The sequence below is a fragment of the Protopterus annectens genome, chromosome 1.part2, assembly GCF_019279795.1.
Source record: "Protopterus annectens isolate FY-2018-M chromosome 1.part2, PAN1.0, whole genome shotgun sequence".
In the NCBI taxonomy this organism is placed as follows: Eukaryota; Metazoa; Chordata; order Ceratodontiformes; family Protopteridae; genus Protopterus; species Protopterus annectens.
The window spans coordinates 1,140,786,412-1,140,803,544 of record NC_056727.1 but is presented as its reverse complement, the minus strand read 5'-3'; the positions used below and the strand labels follow the sequence as shown (position 1 = coordinate 1,140,803,544).

The 17,133-nt window shown below is 39.7% G+C and overlaps 1 protein-coding gene across 2 annotated transcripts in view; it reads left to right on the top strand.

Moving 5' to 3' along the window:
* Nucleotides 1-16,640, top strand: part of LOC122792264 (MAP7 domain-containing protein 1-like) — a 1,483,077-nt gene extending 1,466,437 nt beyond the window's left edge. For both annotated transcript variants that reach the window (XM_044060015.1, XM_044060014.1), the window contains one exon: nt 16,163-16,640. In XM_044060015.1, coding sequence (XP_043915950.1) covers nt 16,163-16,173 — 11 coding nt within the window. In that variant the 3' untranslated portion in view covers nt 16,174-16,640. The remainder of the gene's footprint in view (nt 1-16,162) is intronic.
* The last annotated feature ends 493 nt before the right edge of the window (nt 16,641-17,133 follow it).

Sequence of the window (17,133 nt, the reverse complement as noted above, 5' to 3'; positions counted from 1 at the left end):
TCAAACAGGTGGCCACAAAAACCCAGCTATCTGCAAAACAGATTCTGCAGGCCTTGGGGTTCATGGCCTTCTGCATTCTAATAATTCCATATGCAAGACTGCATATGAGGAAACTTCAGTGGTACCTAAAAAGCTTATGGAGTCAACATTGCCACAGCCTGGAATCAACGATTCCTATCATTCCTTGCCTGCAGCTAGAGTTCCTATGGTGGGCAGAGGCCTGCCACCAAAACAAGGGACTGTCATTCATTCAACTCCCTGCCGCCCAAACCCTGACTACATATTCATCAGACTATGCTTGGGGGGGTGCACATCTGGCAGGGAGATGCATTCAGGGCCAATGGAGCCCAAATCAAATGCACCTACATATCAACCAGAAAGAGATGCTAGCTGTACAGAATGCTCTGACAGCCTTCAAGGACTACCTTCATCCAGGACAACTACTGATAAAGACAGACAACACCACAGTCATGTGGTACATAAACAAGCAGGGGAGGGTACACATTCCTACCCCCTTTGCAGACTAGCCATGGCACTGTAGAACATGGCCTTGACTTACCAAATGCATTTACAAGCTCACTTCCTGCCAAGAAAGCAAAATACTCTGGTAGATGAACTAAGCAGAAATCTTATGGACCCACCATGAATGGAAACGATCCACAAATCTTCAGCATGTTGACATGCAAATGGGGGAGTCCAGACATAGATCTTTTTGCCTCACCCCAAAACTATCAGTTGGACAAATTCTGCACAAGAATTCAGAACAAAAAAGCTTGGAAAGTGGATGCTCCATCCTTCAGCTGGAAAAACCTATCAGTCTATCCCTTTCACCGTCTGCCTCTGCTCTCCAAGGTCTTACTAAAAGTCAGACAGGAAAAACCAAAAATGATTCTGATTGCTCCAGACTGGCCTCGCCAACACTGGTACCCGCTCCTGAACAATATGTCGTGCCTTCCTCCGTGGTACCTGCCTCAGACACCTCACTTACTGTCTCAGCAGAACAATCAAATTCTGCACACTTAGCTCCAAACTTTGAATCTTGCAGCATGGCTAATCAATTAACTTCACCAATTGCATCTCTCTGCAAACCTGTGATGGATGTCATTTCGGAGGCTAGAAGGACTAGTACTAGAAAATCTTATGCTGACAAATGGAAAAGATTCTGTGCCTGGAACCAAGCACAAGGAATAAGCACAACATTGCCCAATATTCCTCTGATTCTGCAATACTTAACTGAGATGCTTCACAAGGGCCTATCTTTTTCTTCCATAAAAATCCATGCCTCTGCCATTTCAGCTCATTACAACACAGAGCCTCCCCTCTTTTCTCATCCTCTACTAAAGCAGTACCTCAGAGGGGCCAGAAATTTACGACCTCCCAGGAGAGCACCAACTCCTGCATGGGACCTCAGTTTTGTTTTGGAAAAGAAAAAAAATGTAAAGACCAATGGTTAGACCACAGCTGAAGATAAAAATGGAATAATCCACGTCAGGAAATAAATCACTTGCAGTTTCACAGTAGTGCCCTTTATAAAACCAAAAGTTGTAACTGAGATGTAGTAGTCAAGGTAGGAAACGGTTCACTTGCAGTTTCACACCACTTTATTAAACAAGAGAAAGCGCTTTCATGATCTAAGTCAGCTGATCGCTTCTTCAGACTCATAAAATCAGTTAAAACATATACCAGGCATTTATCCAGCTTTTGTTTTCTTTCACATGTTGTTTTGGAAAAGCTCACTCTACCTCCTTTTGAGCCAGCTGCTACTGTAGACCTAAAATTTCTGTCTTGGAAAACAAATTTTCTTTTAGCAGTCACTTCAGCTAGAAGGATTTCAGAGCTACAGGCTCTCATGGCAGTGGAGCCTTTCATGATTTTTTACCCTGACAGGGTGGCTCTCAGGACCAATCCATCCTTTATGCTAAAGTGGTATCTAGTGTGGCCCTTAATCAGACCATTCATCTGCCAACTTTCTTCCCAAAGACACAGAACAAGGGTGAGCGGATTCTGCATTCATTGGATGTACACAGACAACTAAGATTCTACTTAAACAGGACAAAATCTCTAAGAAAGTCTGAACAATTACTGGTATCATTTGCTGCAGGGGCAAAGGGAAAGGCTATTTCAAAGCAGACTATTTCCAAATGGATAAGCCATTGTATTCATTTTTGCTATATGCACCATGGTAAACCTGTCCCCAAGGGGATCAGATCGCATTCCACCAGGGCTGCATCTACTTCTACAGCCTTTCTCAGAGGGGTTCCTACCAGAGACATTCTAGAAGCTGCTACCTGGAGCTCAGTTCATACGTTCAAACATTGACATTTACCTCTCTTCTCTAAATCCAGAACAGGTTTTGCACTGCTGTCCTGCAGGGCCTTATATCTGCTCCTAATGCTGTATAAATCCATCCTCCCAACCATAGCTTTGGGAATCTACCCAAATGTAATGACTGCAACAGTGAAATACGAAGAACATAGTACAGTTGTATACACTTAACCATAAATGTAGATGTTTGAGTGTATTCACTGTTGCAGTCCTGGTTACCCTCCCTCCAGCCCCTTATATATATATATATATATATATATATATATATATATATATATATATATATATATATATATATATATATATATGTTAAATAAAATCAAGAATTCAGTACACAGGAGGTTCAGATTCAAAAGTTTACTAGTGTACACCAGGAGGCAAAAAACGTACAAGTACAGAATTTTGTCTGACATGAAACAGGAAGCAAACAATTTTATATAGGTTTAACATTCAAGCTATGCCCACCTTACTGACGTGATATGTCACAGGGCATCTACATCACTTTAGCTTACAGTCTTCTATTCATAAAGCTGTTGATGCTGTATATTTAAAAAAATGTTTCCTCTAGATACAATACGCCCTTGCTATCCAGCTGGTCAGACATAATGTCTTTCTGTAAAGTTACTTCTTCAAGGTTTCATATCAGTTCGAATACAATAGCAGATTCACTCTTTTAATAATCTTCTTTGTTCTCTGTTACACTTTCCTACCAGCTGCGTGCTTATCTCAATAACACATATACAAGGCCAAATCATTCCAACAGGAAAGAGCAGAAGATTTCATTATTTCACACATTTAATTTCCTGACCCAGCAGATAATCACTTGTGAAAAGCATAAACATTAAAACTTGCTAAGCTAGCATCTGCCAGGGTCGAAGGTCAGCTTTGCTTCAAGCCACACTGCAGATTCAAAACTACTTACATTTACACATGAATTAATCCTTACTGTTATATGATTAATAGAATAAAATGCATTATATACTACTTTGCTTTTAAACTAGCATTTCTCATATATTCAAATACACATTTTTCTAACATTTTCCCCCCTATTAATACTTTTTATTCTATTTTGAAGTATGCATAGTGTCATTTCCCCTCCTAACCTTTTCCACTTAGGATTTTCAGCTAGGTGAGTCATTCAATCTATACTTCAGAAAAAATGTCATCTGAGATCAATTTTTCAATTTCAATATCTTGGTACAAAGTTTCAGTAACAGATACATCAATAAAATCTTTGATTAATCTTTTCATGCAGGGAATTCCACAGCAAACACATGCTCCTATTAGGAGTATACCCACACAAATGGCAATCAGAATATTCATTAGGATGGAACCCCACCCCCCAAATAGATTCTGGAAAAAGTCCATCAGTGGGTTTGGGCCTGGTTCAGTCATGGCTGATACTTGCTGAATTACCTCTAGGTGATTATTAATTTCATGCCTATTATCTGGTATGTACGCACAGCATTCTTCTTTGATAAGCGCGCACGTACCACCTCTCGCCGCTAGGGTGACGTCAAGAGCCATTCGATTTTGTAGCACAACAGTTCTCATTGCATTCAGTTCATCAGTCACCAGTTCTAGGGCAGAAAAGTTGCATTACTCATTACTTCGAGAAGTTTCGACAACTTCCTCAGCTCCCAAATCGATTTGACTGCTCCGTAGGCCGGGAATATTCATGCCCAGGATATAACACTGTCACTCAAGTCCATATGAGTCAATTTGCTTTTGTCTTTCACGGCATTATGATCTTTCCAGCCAGCTTCGATCTTTCCGACTGGATTTGCAGGTTTTTCAAATGGACCTTCAGGCTTTCGAGCTGCTTCTCTCACGTTTCGTATCTTACCCAAAGGTAATTCTGCAGTATGTCTTATTGCCGGAACCAAATAACCCAAAAAACAACTGCCGGACCAATTCTCAGGTAACCATTTATATGCCTTTTTCCCACAAATAAAATAACAGTTTTCTACTTTAGTACTAATACGCATCAGCCCTGCATGAAACATTTTCTGATCTATAACTGACAATTGTTTAAACAAAACTGGATTTTTGCGAATGTCATTCATAGTTGTTTTCAATGAGTTCAAATCTGAGTCATAATTAGTATTGCAAAAGTATTGCCATTACCATTCTTAATATAACATCGGTAAGATATGGTTATATTACAATTGCTCCAGCCCACCTGGAGGGTATCATTTTATAAAACATACAATTCCTTTTTGTGTGACAGGTAAAAATAAAGCTATTTTGTCCTGTGATCTCACAGTTCCTGTATCGAAAAGTAAATTCTCCCAAGTCTCATTTATCCCCAAAGGGACAGCGGACATTATCAGTCCTCCATATGCTGTTGGTATAGCTGTACAAACCCAGCAATTTGAAATGTTCATAGTCTCTGCATATACACGTTTCATGGCTAGGTATGTGTTAAAATTTGGATGCCAGTCTATAGACGTTTCATCACGCCTTCCCACTTTCACTTGCGTGGATGTATGTAGGATAAACCACAGCAAGAGGAAAATTGTCACAATTACAGTCAATAAATGTACACTCAACAAAATGATTATGCAACATCTCTGGGGCTGATCTAGATTTCTATTCACTTTGTTTTTGGCCATCTCGGTCTGGTTGTGTATCAGTCACAAAGTTTTTATCAAGTTGAAAGTTCTTTACCGGTTTACAATGTGTCAAATGAACCCAGGACGTCCTCTCGGCCACTCTAACTGCAGTAGGCGTTGCCAACAGAACCTGGTACGGTCCCTCCCACTTTGGACTCGCCCAATTCTTCCTTTCCATCACTTTCAGCCAAGCGTACGTCCCCGGGGCCAAGACTGCTTCCACCGGTCTGGTCTGTTCCTTATCTGAAAAAGAGTTAAACTGCAAAACAGATTTATTTGTTAACAATTTCCTCATATAACTAGCTAATGAACTGTCAACCTCTTGCTCTGCAGGCATGAGAGCTTTCCACTGAGGCACATAATATGCTCTCCCAAAAAACATTTCAAAGGGAGTCAAACCCTTTACATTTGGAACTGTTCTCATACTCAGCAGTGCTAAAGGCAGACAGTGTATCCAATTCTTTTGGGTCTCCTCAACTAGCTTCCTAAGCTTACTTTTGAGGGTACCATTGTACCTTTCCACCAGTCCTGCTGACTGTGGGTGGTAAGCACAATGGTTCTTTAAGGAGATACCAAAAAATCTCCCAAGTTGGTGGATTGTCTGGTTTACGAAATGTGTGCCGTTGTCACTATAAATCCTTTCCGGAATGCCAAATCTAGGGATTACTTCTTTTATCAGGGCTTTCGCCACTTTTGCTGCATCTGGGTTTTTGGTTGGAAAAGCTTCTACCCATTTGGAAAACATGTCTACAATAACTAAACAAAACTTTTTCCCTTCACATTTATTCAATTCTATGAAATCCATACAAATAGTATGGAACGGATACAGTGGTATAGGAAAACTTCCTTGCTTGGTTTTAAATGCCCCTTGTGCATGGTGCTTGTTACAAGTATGACAAGCTGCACAAATTTTTTTTGTGTAGTTTGTGTATCCATATGGAATATTCGATTTACTAACTGTACCATCCCCCCTGTTGAGACATGGCACTGCCCATGGCTCAACAAAGCTGCATATCTAAATAAATTAGACGGCAATATTGGTTTTCTTTCTTTGGAAATGTACAGTCCATTCTCAAGAATTGCACCTCGTTTTACTCATTTTTGTTTTTCTGCTTTTGTAGTAAGCGTCTGCATTGTTTTTAACATGTCTAAATCTAAAATCTCAGAGGGTTGTAATTCCTCATTTAAAAGTAAAGTTTGAGTCTGAGGCTGCTTGCTTTGCAGCTGCATCAGCTCGTGCATTGCCTTTTGAAATCTTATCCTGCTGTTTCGTATGAGCTACACATTTACAAATAGCTACTTTGGTAGGTAACTGAATAGATTCTAATAACTCCAAAATAAATTGCGCATGATTAATAGGTTTTCCACTAGATGTTATCATTCCTCTATTTTTCCATTGTTGTGCAAATACATGTACTGTAGAAAAAGCATACTGACTATCAGTATATATGTTCACACACTTGTTTTTTGCTAAAGTACATGCCCTCGTCAAAGCTATCAATTCTGCTGCTTGTGCAGATAAGTTGTGCAGTAAGGATTGAGCTTCTAAAATTTCAGTGTCTGTAACTACTGCATACCCCACCAGATTCTTCCCTGTAGGACCCCTTCTGCATGAGCCGTCCACGTAATAAGTCACCTCGGCATTGTCCAAGGGCATATCTGTGAGATCTTGTCTAGGTAAAGCTAACTGTTCAATTTCCTGCAGGCAGCTGTGTGGTGTGCCCTCAGCAGGAGTTGGAAGTAATGTTGATGGATTTAATGTCGTACATCGTTCAATTGTCATATGAGGTTGGCTCAGCAGTATAGTCATACACGAAAGATGTCTAGCAGGGGAAAGGTATGCCACTTTTTCTTGCAGTAAAATTATTGCAACTGCATGAGACACTCTCAATGTGAGAGGGTGGAATAATACCACTGCGGCCGAAGCCTGTACTGCCATCGCAGCTGCAACTACTGCTTGTACACAGTGAGGCAAAGATCGCGCCACTGGATCTGTGTTGAATAATAGGCTATGGGGCGTTGCTTATCTCCATGTTGTTGCGTCAATACTGACGTCATATATCCTTGCTTGCAATCTACGGTCTGAAAGAATCGTTTATGATAATTTGGAAGTCCTAAAACTAATGAAGAAGCTATCAACTGCTTCAACCTGCAGAAAGCTGTTTCTGCTTCAGGTGTCCATTGTAAGATATCTTATACTGCCATTGGCATCTTATATATCAAGTCAGTCAGTGGAGCAGATTCCAAAGCATAATTTGGTATCCAGCTCCGACAAAAATTAGTTGTACCCAAGAAAGACATCATTTCCTTCTTGGTTGTTGGTTTGGTTGCTTGCAAGATTGCTGTTTTTCTTTCCTCGTCTAATATTCTACCTTCATTTGATATTACATATCCTAGGTATCTAACTTGTTTTCTCCAAAGTTGTAACTTACTTTTGTTTACTTTGTGTCCTTGTGTTGCTAAAAATTTCAGTAATGCTACAGTATCCTCTCTGCACTGTTGCTGGGTGGGGGCTGCTAGCAAGATGTCATCTACATAAAGTAGAATTTGACTACCTCCCGGTGGGGTAAACCCTGCCAGGTTGCTAGCCATTTCTTGTGCAAATATTGTCGGGCTCTCACAATATCCCTGTGGTAGTCGAGTATACGTATACCTTTTACCCTGAAATGTAAATGCAAACCAATATTGACTATCAGGATGTATAGGTATTGAAAAGAAAGCATTGCTAATATCTACCACAGAGAAATACTTCTGTTGCGGTTCTAAATCGTTTAACAAAGTATGTGGGTCTGGCACCGTAGGTGCTCTAGGTATTACTGCATTATTTACAGCTTGTAAATCTTGTACCATCCGCCATTCCTCGTTTGCTTGTTTAACAGGAAATAGGGTGTATTACATGGTGAATCAGGAGATTCTACCAGTACTCCTTCTTTGAGTAATGCTGCTATTATAGGCTTAATTCCTATTTCTGCATCCTTTCTCAAAGGGTATTGTCTTTTCTGTGGTCTAAAAGCTGACTTTGGGGTAATTGTAACTGGTCCTGCTGTTCGAATAAGTCCTACATCTGACTTGCCTGTTGACCAAAGAGTTGTTGGAATTTCACATAAGGCCTTTTCTTCTTCTTCTAATAAGAACGCTATTCAGCTGTCCTCGCTAGATTGCAAGTGTACAGCTGGATGTGTCTGTGTCAACCAATTCAGTTTTTGTTTTTGTATCCCTTGTTCTGATAGTTCTAAATCAGTCTGTTTCTCCCATCTTGTTACTTTTTTTCCTAAGTCTGCCCATTTGACACTTTTGTTCTTTGTCAAGCTGACATGTGGTAATCGATTTGATCTATATAATGCAAGGAATTCTTGTGGTAATGAACAGCTAACTACACTGTTCCCCTCAGTATCCCAGTACAAAGTACGCAAAACTAATCTAGTTGCACGATTTCTAAACAATTCTTGCTCATACTCTCTATCAGGTCCTGGTGTAGTACAATAGTAGAGAGTACAGTGTAACAAATGCTGTCGATCAATGTAAAGGGAGGGGGCTTTACTGATGGCTACGTTCATCAGTTCCTTGGTTACTACCCCTGGACCAGTCGTGACTAGGTCCTGGCTGTACCAGTAAAAAGTTTCACCCTCCGATCGCACTATGAAGGTATCCATTTGTCTCTGTGCCTCCATACCTTGTACAGTTGGAACAACTGCTATGCCAAATATCTGCATAAGGTCTCTGCCCAATAGGTTTACTGGACACTTTGCAGAAACAACAATTTTACTTCTCTGAGTCATACCTGAAACAGGGTCAGTTATTGCTATATCATGGGAAAGTGGTTCCCTATATAGCTGTCCGTTTGCTGCTTTCACCAGTATATAATCAGGTGATTCAGAATGTTCTGGTAACTTGGAGGGGTGTATCAAAGTCCATGACGCTCCTGAGTCACACAGGAATTTGACTTCCCTTCCCTACACTAGAAGTGTAACTTCCAGTTTCGTATCTGCTAAGTAGAGCTCTAAGCTCAATAATGCTAAGTCCAAAATTTCACTTCCTTCATCCTCCATATCTACTTGCACTTCCTCTACTCCTTCTATCACATTTATATTTGTTTTCTGTTTATTAACTTTTCCTGATGATTTCTGACTTTCACATGATGTATCTTCACTATCATATAGTCAGTCCTCATCTCCCTTATCTTCTGTAATTACCTTTTTGTTTTGCTTACAATCCCTTGCTAGATGTCCCTTTTTCCCGCACTTGAAGCACTCGCCTCTCTTTTTCCTCTCTTCAAAATCTTCTGATCGTTTGTCAGACTGTTTGTTTCCCTGGGCATTCTTTTTGCCCTTTTTACCTGACTGTAATACAAATACTTCAGCTCCGTCTTCAGCAGTGAAGACTTGCGCCTTCTTTTTCTTTTTACTATTAAAATGTCTTTCAGCATGTCTAGCGTATTCGAATAAAGCTTGTAGCCTCCCTGTTCAATGGTCTGTCATATGCTTCGTAATGAAGCTACTAATAGGTGCAATGCAACCTTTCAAAAATGCATTTTTCAATTGTTGTTCATGGGGAATCATTTGTTTGGTTCTCAGGAACTGACATACCGCTATGATTATTAAAACATTCTAATAATCTAGCATAGTACCCATCTATTGTCTCATTTTCCTGTTGTATGCATTGATTAATGCAAGTCCAGTCTGCTCTAGGTTTCCATTTCTCAGAGATTCGGTCTGTCAGATCTTTCACTCTGTTTTCTAACTCTGCGTCACTATGTGGGAGTGGTCTAAGCTCTGCATTGCCAGGATTCCAGGCGCCACAAATCATGTGCCAATCTGGACCTATAATTTGTCTTACTACTTTTTCTACTTCTTCCCCATTCAAGTGGTAACTCAACCTCATGCCTTGTAAATCTTCTAAAAATTTCGTAAAATTAACTTTCAGATGGGGGATTCCCTCAGTAGCCTTCTGGATATCCTCCGGTGTCCATGGCCTGTATACTAAGAGTGTTGGGTTTTGCCCTTCCTGTCCTGCCTGAGGATTTGGAACTTCTATAAGTGGGCATATTTCTTCCTCTCTCATCCTGTAGGTTTCTCTCAATTTGATATGATTCTGTGTCCCTATGTGTTTTACGTGTTCGGGACCTAGTCTCAATAGGATCTCTAACAAATGGTTGTGGTCTTGCTGAAACTTCAGGATAACACGGAGGCGGACCAGCCTGTCCACTCGCTTCATATCCTGAAAAGGGTAAGGGAGGGGGCAAGGGAGGAGGAGGAGGAGCTGTTGCTATTACCAAGTTATTATCCTCTTTGTCTAAAAATAATGTTTTTGAATTTTTAAGCTTCTGTTCTCTACGATTTGCTTCCTCAATTCACCTGTGTGCCTGAGGAATGCCTAATTGGCGTTGCTTTTTTGCCTGACTTCCCGCATCAGATTTAAGCTGTTTAAGGAGTTTAACTAGTGAAGTTTTATCTAGTTTACCATCAAATTCATATTTACTAACCCATTTCGTATAATACCTAACGTTATCGGAACGTTGTGATTGCATGTATTTTGCGTCTTCAGTTAGGGGCGGATCTCGCGATGTTTTAGTGCACTGATTACCCATGTCAAAGAAAATGTTACGTAACCCTTTTTTATCACGTGATATCAAGTTCTCAGTTCCTGTTCACTGTTTATCTAGAATAACTGCCTACCTTATTCTTTTACCCTGATCTATGACCAAATATACAGTACTTCCTTTTGTCCCTGATCTGCAAAACAAATCTTGACAACAATATACTGTAACCTAGTCCCTGATCTAAAACAGAAAAAAGGCAAAGTCTTCCTACCTGAGCCTCCGGTATTGAACTGTTCAATGTCCGCTCTTCGGCCACAGATCAGAAAAGTGGCCAGCCTCTTTAAACGACAATTCAGTCGGAGGTCTTTTCACCCAAGAAGAACCGTTTCGGTAACTTCTGCGCAGTATTCGACCACTGGTAGGCTCTGATCTGCAGCTGTCTGAGGGAATTTCCGGCTTAAGAAGGACCAAACTGTTAAATAAAATCAAGAATTCAATACACAGGAGGTTCAGATTCAAAAGTTTACTAGTGTACACCAGGAGGCAAAAAACGTACAAGTACAGAATTTTGTCTGACATGAAACTGGAAGCACACAATTTTATATAGGTTTAACATTCAAGCTATGCCCACCTTACTGACGTGATATGTCACAGGGCATCTACATCACTTTAGCTTACAGTCTTCTATTCATAAAGCTGTTGATGCTGTATATTTAAAAAAACGTTTCCTCTTGATACAATACGGCCTTGCTATCCAGCTGGTCAGACATAATGTCTTTCTGTAAAGTTACTTCTTCAAGGTTTCATATCAGTTCGAATACAATAGCAGATTCAGTCTTTTAATAATCTTCTTTGTTCTCTGTTACACTTTCCTACCAGCTGCGTGCTTATCTCAATAACACATATACAAGGCCAAATCATTCCAACAGGAAAGAGCAGAAGATTTCATTATTTCACACATTTAATTTCCTGACCCAGCAGATAATCACTTGTGAAAAGCATAAACATTAAAAGTTGCTAAGCTAGCATCTGCCAGGGTCGAAGGTCAGCTTTGCTTCAAGCCACACTGCAGTTTCAAAACTACTTACATTTACACATGAATTAATCCTTACTGTTATATGATTAATAGAATAAAATGCATTATATACTACTTTGCTTTTAAACGAGCATTTCTCATATATTCAAATACACATTTTTCTAACAATATATAATATTTTGCTCCCCATTTGGGGGGCACCTGACATCTGGGGCAAGAAAAACTGATGTAATGGCGTCGGCTGCATGTTTTATACCCCTGACGACCTGACATCATGGAAGAGGAGACAGCAACCGACGCAGGACCCAAGACTTTGTTAATCAGGCCGACTGAGGGCAACCTGCCAGCAGATTACCCAAATGTAATGACTGCAACAGTGAATACACTCGAACATCTACATTTATGGTAAGTGTACACAACTGTACTTTGCTCCTCCTGTTGGTAAGTGTACACAACTGTACTTTGCTCCTCCTGTTGTTTTGTGAGATTCCCCCATTATGCAATACTTTACCATTTGTCAGTCCCTCTAAATAATTCTTGTTACTTCTTAACCACATATCCCTTTCTTTTATTTCTACCCTATTTTAAAACTCCTTTTTTAATGTTATCCCACTCCCTAGCTATATTTGCAGAAGACATTTCTATCTTCTCTAATGGATTCTGAATAATTTGCACTACCCATTCCTTAAATTCTGGATGATTCTGTCTTGATACTTTTCTTGTTTCATGAGAATGTCCAGCAGGTATTGAAGGAGACAAGAAAACCAAAACCTGCAACTAGAAAATATGTTTACCAGTGGAAAATGTTTTCTTGGTGATGCCTAACTTATACCAGAGGGCACGGTATGGTGTCTACCCCACTGGTTTTGAAATATTTCTGTGAGCTATTCAGCAATGGTTTATCTTATGCATCTGTGAAGGTGCATCTTGTAGCCATCTCAGTTTATCTGCCCATGGACTCACCTCTTTCATCTGTTAATGTGGTCAGTTTATGAAAGGATTGTTGCACTTGAGACCCCCTCAAAAGCAAATGCATTCTTCTTGGCATCTCAGATTTGTTCTTGATAAATTGACCTTATCTCTTTTTTTTTTTTTTTTGAATCTACCTTTCAGGCTGATTTGAGATTCATCATTTGGAAAACTGATTTACTTTATTGCTCTGACATTTGCAAAGGCGATTCTCTGAGCTGCAGCGGATCTCATGATGGGCCAACCCTATCTGATTTTCCACAAGGGCAGAGTTGTTCTACACACTAATCCTTCTTTCATGACGAGAGTTGTTTCTGAATTTACCCTGAATCATACCATCAATCTCCTGGTTTTCTTTCTGGAACCTAAAAACAAGAGAGAGAAGATTGTGCATACCTTGGATGTGCACATGACAGAACTAAGCCCATCTGGAAAGCTGAACAATTGTTTATTCCATATTCTGGGACAAAGAAAAGTCAACCTGTCTTTAAGTAATTGGTTGTCCACTACTGTTGTCTTTTGTTAATCCTACTATGGTAAGTCTATTCCAAGCAAGGTTAAGGCACATTCCACTGTAACCTTATCCTCTTGAGTGGCATATTGGAAAGGAGTGGACTCTTCTAGAAGTGGCAACTTGGTCATTTGTTCATACCTTTACAAAGCACTGTTCATACCTTTACAAAGCATTACTAACTGGTTTCTTAAGTTCCAGAGCAGGCTTTGTTAGGACCATTCTCCAGGGGGCTTATGGATCTTTATCCTTTCTCCTCCCAGGTAGACTAAGCTTTGATAATATACCCTTATGCCACTGAGACAGTGTGAGTGATGAACATAATACAGTTGCATCATAAGTCCTGCTTACTGTAACAGTAGATGTTCAAATTTCACACTGTCTCAGTGCTATTACTCACCCCCTCCCCCTTATTTTGTATATAGTTCAGTGTTATCCAGCCTTGTTGTGTTGTTGGTTGGCTTTGTTTATTTGTGTTGAGTGTTGTATGGCTGCAGATTAGTTGGTTTCAGACATTTTTTGTTTCTGGTCCTTCTGACTTCGTACTTCTTAACACTAAAAGCCTGAATAACTGACTTTCTTTGGCAGGGGTTAAGCTTCTTCTAAAGGGAGGGGCTTAGCCAATCCCCTGTCACAGAGCATCAGAGGAGGGGATTCTGAGCTCTGGAAAGCTGTCACTGTTGTGTTTGTGTAGGCACAGAGTCCACATGTCACCGAGGCAGTTTGAAATTCGAACATCTAATGTTACATGTAAGTAGGACTTTGGTAACTTTACTTTTTCACACTTTGAATATATTCTTTTCTTTTGGTTGGCTGTTTTATGGTGCATCTTAATTTTATTTTGTTTTGTACTTGCAGCTTAAGGATTTGCACCTAGTGGTGATTCCATATTTGTAATAATATAAATTAGTATAAAAAGACTTGAGTGTAGCAGCAATGTTCAGAGAAGGTTTGAGTTACTTGTGCGAGCATTAGTGAGAAGCTTTGCCATTACTCTTCTGAAACCTTACTGTGCATTGAAGTCATTTTTTCCCAAAGGCAGTATTTCAGACTAGCTTTTGGGAATAAACTCCCACTAGTGTATGCATATTTGATGGATTCTGATGAGCTGTGGTCTTGCAGGCAGCACTTCTTGGAACCCAGGTTTTAGAAACAAAACCCTGCACACACACACACACACACACACACACACACACACACACACACACACACACACACACACACACACACACACACACGCGTGCGCGTGCACACACTCACAGAAGTCTCAGGATTTACCTGTTAATTAAATGAAAGATGTGTGTCCTTGTTTAAACTGGTTTCCGAGATATGTACAGCTACTAATAAGATATCTTGATTCATGAGTCTGACACCATATACAGTAAACTCTCAGTTAACCGGCACCCATGGGGATTGGTAGATGCCGGATAACTGTAATTTCTGGTTGCTTGAGAGTTACTATTAAAAACAGGCCTAACTAATACTGTACCCTATACTATTTGTGTGGTTTGACTTGTTCTTAGGTTGGGAGAGAGAGAATTTATTCCTGTCTTCCTTTTTACAACTCTAAAAACTTAAGGTATGTTTCTGCTGGGGGGGGGGGGGGTGCAACACATAAAAATTGTACTGTATTTCTTCAGTATTATTTTCTGGTTGTTTGAGTTCTGGTTAACTGAGAGTTTACCGTAGCACCACTGTAAAATTCTAAAGAGCTAACTGGTTACCAGTCCTTGCTAAAGTAACGCTGTAACTTTCTTCATTAACGTTTTTCTTTTCAGTAAGTACTCCTTCTTTTTGCCTCTAAACTGCCCATCAGAGACAACACATACTCATCCTCCGCTAATAGGCACAGTCTTACTGACCCTTCCTCATTTTAAAAAGTCCCTAATTGAACGATTCATCTCAAAGATAAACCTGGCACCACGGAACTCACTGCCTACCAAATATATTACATTTAAAAAGAAATTGTTAGCACACCTAAAAGTGAAACACAACTGCAGTTGTTTTAACAATGAAATAGAGGGAGCATTCTACTTTACGGATAACATTGTTGCTGTGAAGATGATGTCAATCAAAAATCACAGCTATTGCATTCTGCTGAAACATGATTGAACAGCCCCACACTGACATTTCCTTACTTTATTTTTTTCTTTTTTAAGAGCAAATTGTAATGTAGGTTAGTGGAGGTAAATGCAACAGCATTTGCCATACGATAACTGTTTATCTTCAGTAAGATAGATGTTGCTTAAGATGATCATAGCTGAAAGCTTTAGCTACCATAGAGCAAAGGGAAAGGCTGCCAGGGGTGAGATTGGCACTGTAGAAGATTTGCCACTCAGTCCTTGTAAGTCACCCATGCTGCGAACATGACTGCCAGTGAAAGGATGAGTGCCAGTAATCATTTAAAAAGCCACAGTTAGTCATAGTTGCTTACATGAATTCAAATACTGCTTTATTTTCTGTACAAAAAGAAAAATTAACAGAGTACTTTTTTCTCCTGAACTCTGAAGGAGACTTTTATCCCCGCTACAGCTGACTCACACCATGTAATATTGAAATTGCATAGAAATGTACATTCTTTTAAGGCTAGTGGAAGGTTGGCATAATGGTTAAGGTGTTTACCTTACAGACACAAGGTGCAGGTTTTGGTTCTTACACAGGGTAATTGGCTAGGCCTAAAGTGCCCCACAAGGGCATTTAGCTTAATACTAATCTGTGAATCTCTATCATTATGTATTTACATTTGGATCTCACATTGGGGTAATTGGTTAGGCCTAAAATGGCCCACAAGGGCATTTAGCTTCATACTAACCTATGAATCTCTATCATTATCTATTTGCCTTTGGATCATGATTGCAAAACAAGTTTGTGCTTGCTGCTGTTTGTGTTGCTATTATTATCTGTGCAGCAGTCACAGCCAGATGGCTGAGTCGTTCCTAAAAAGGGTATTTGGACCTGTCCACCTACCCGGTTCACAAAGTTCAAATAAATATTCCACAAAGTCTTACTTTCTCTGTTTATATATGCTGCATACATTTTGTCAGAAACACCTGTAAGTTATATACTGCAGTTTGAGAGAACTTGATTTATTGTTTCATGTAGCCTTCATTTTGTATTTGGTGTTGCCTTAGATGTACAACTTTTATTTCTTTTTTTTTTTCTTTCAGAAGTCCTTTAACGAGGAGAAGTACCTGACAAACCATTATGGCAATATCTTTTAAGCTTTCCAGTTGACTGCAGAATTTGCAAAGCATGGCTGTGGTTTAAGTGCCAATTGTGGACTTTTTTAAACCAATTGTAGACATTAAGTACTTCTAAAATGGGTGATGAGTAATGCAGAAAATTTAAGCAAACGTATAAAAGGAAAGAAAAGGACTTCACCACTAGAACTGTTGCAGCACGACGGAGATGGTCAACTGCACAAATGTGGCATCACGTTGTTAGCACACAGCTTAGGAGACTGACAGTTTTAAACAATTGTAGAGTTTTACACAAATGCAGCAAGCAAGTCGCCATACCTGACCACTCAAGAGTGTGTGGATTATTTGGTCATTAATAATTTAGTTATTTAACGTGAAACTGTAAGCAAGTGCTGGATCCAATGTATGTGAATAATGTAAATAAACCTGACAGTGTTACATTGTGGAGGTGTCTTTGACTGTCTTCATCTGCTTTTCCATTAATAGCCAGACGTGGGGGGGGGTCTGAATCACCTCAGCATTTTACATGCAGTTTTGCTGCAGTTTGGCATTTAATTGAGGGTTCCTTTCCTGCATATCAGGTTTTTGCTTCCATATTCAGCAGCCATGGAGTCATACCATTCAGTATCTCCTCATTTCAACATGAAGTGTCACCTGTTTTTGTAGTACTGTGATGAGAATCTACCTGTTGGCAGTCTTTGCTTTACTGTCACAGCAACATTTGTAGTTTATTCTTTGTGAACTGGTAAGAGGTTTGGCTTTTCTGTTCTTTTCAGCCATACCCCAAATCTTTATTGATTTCAGCTTCATTATTGTACCATGTTGAATAAACTCAGAAATGAGAAGCCATTGCCAGATAGCACCGTGAGAAACTTTTGTAATGTTAAAGGTGAGTAATATCCACTAAAACCTATTTTTTATATACAGGTTTGTTTTTG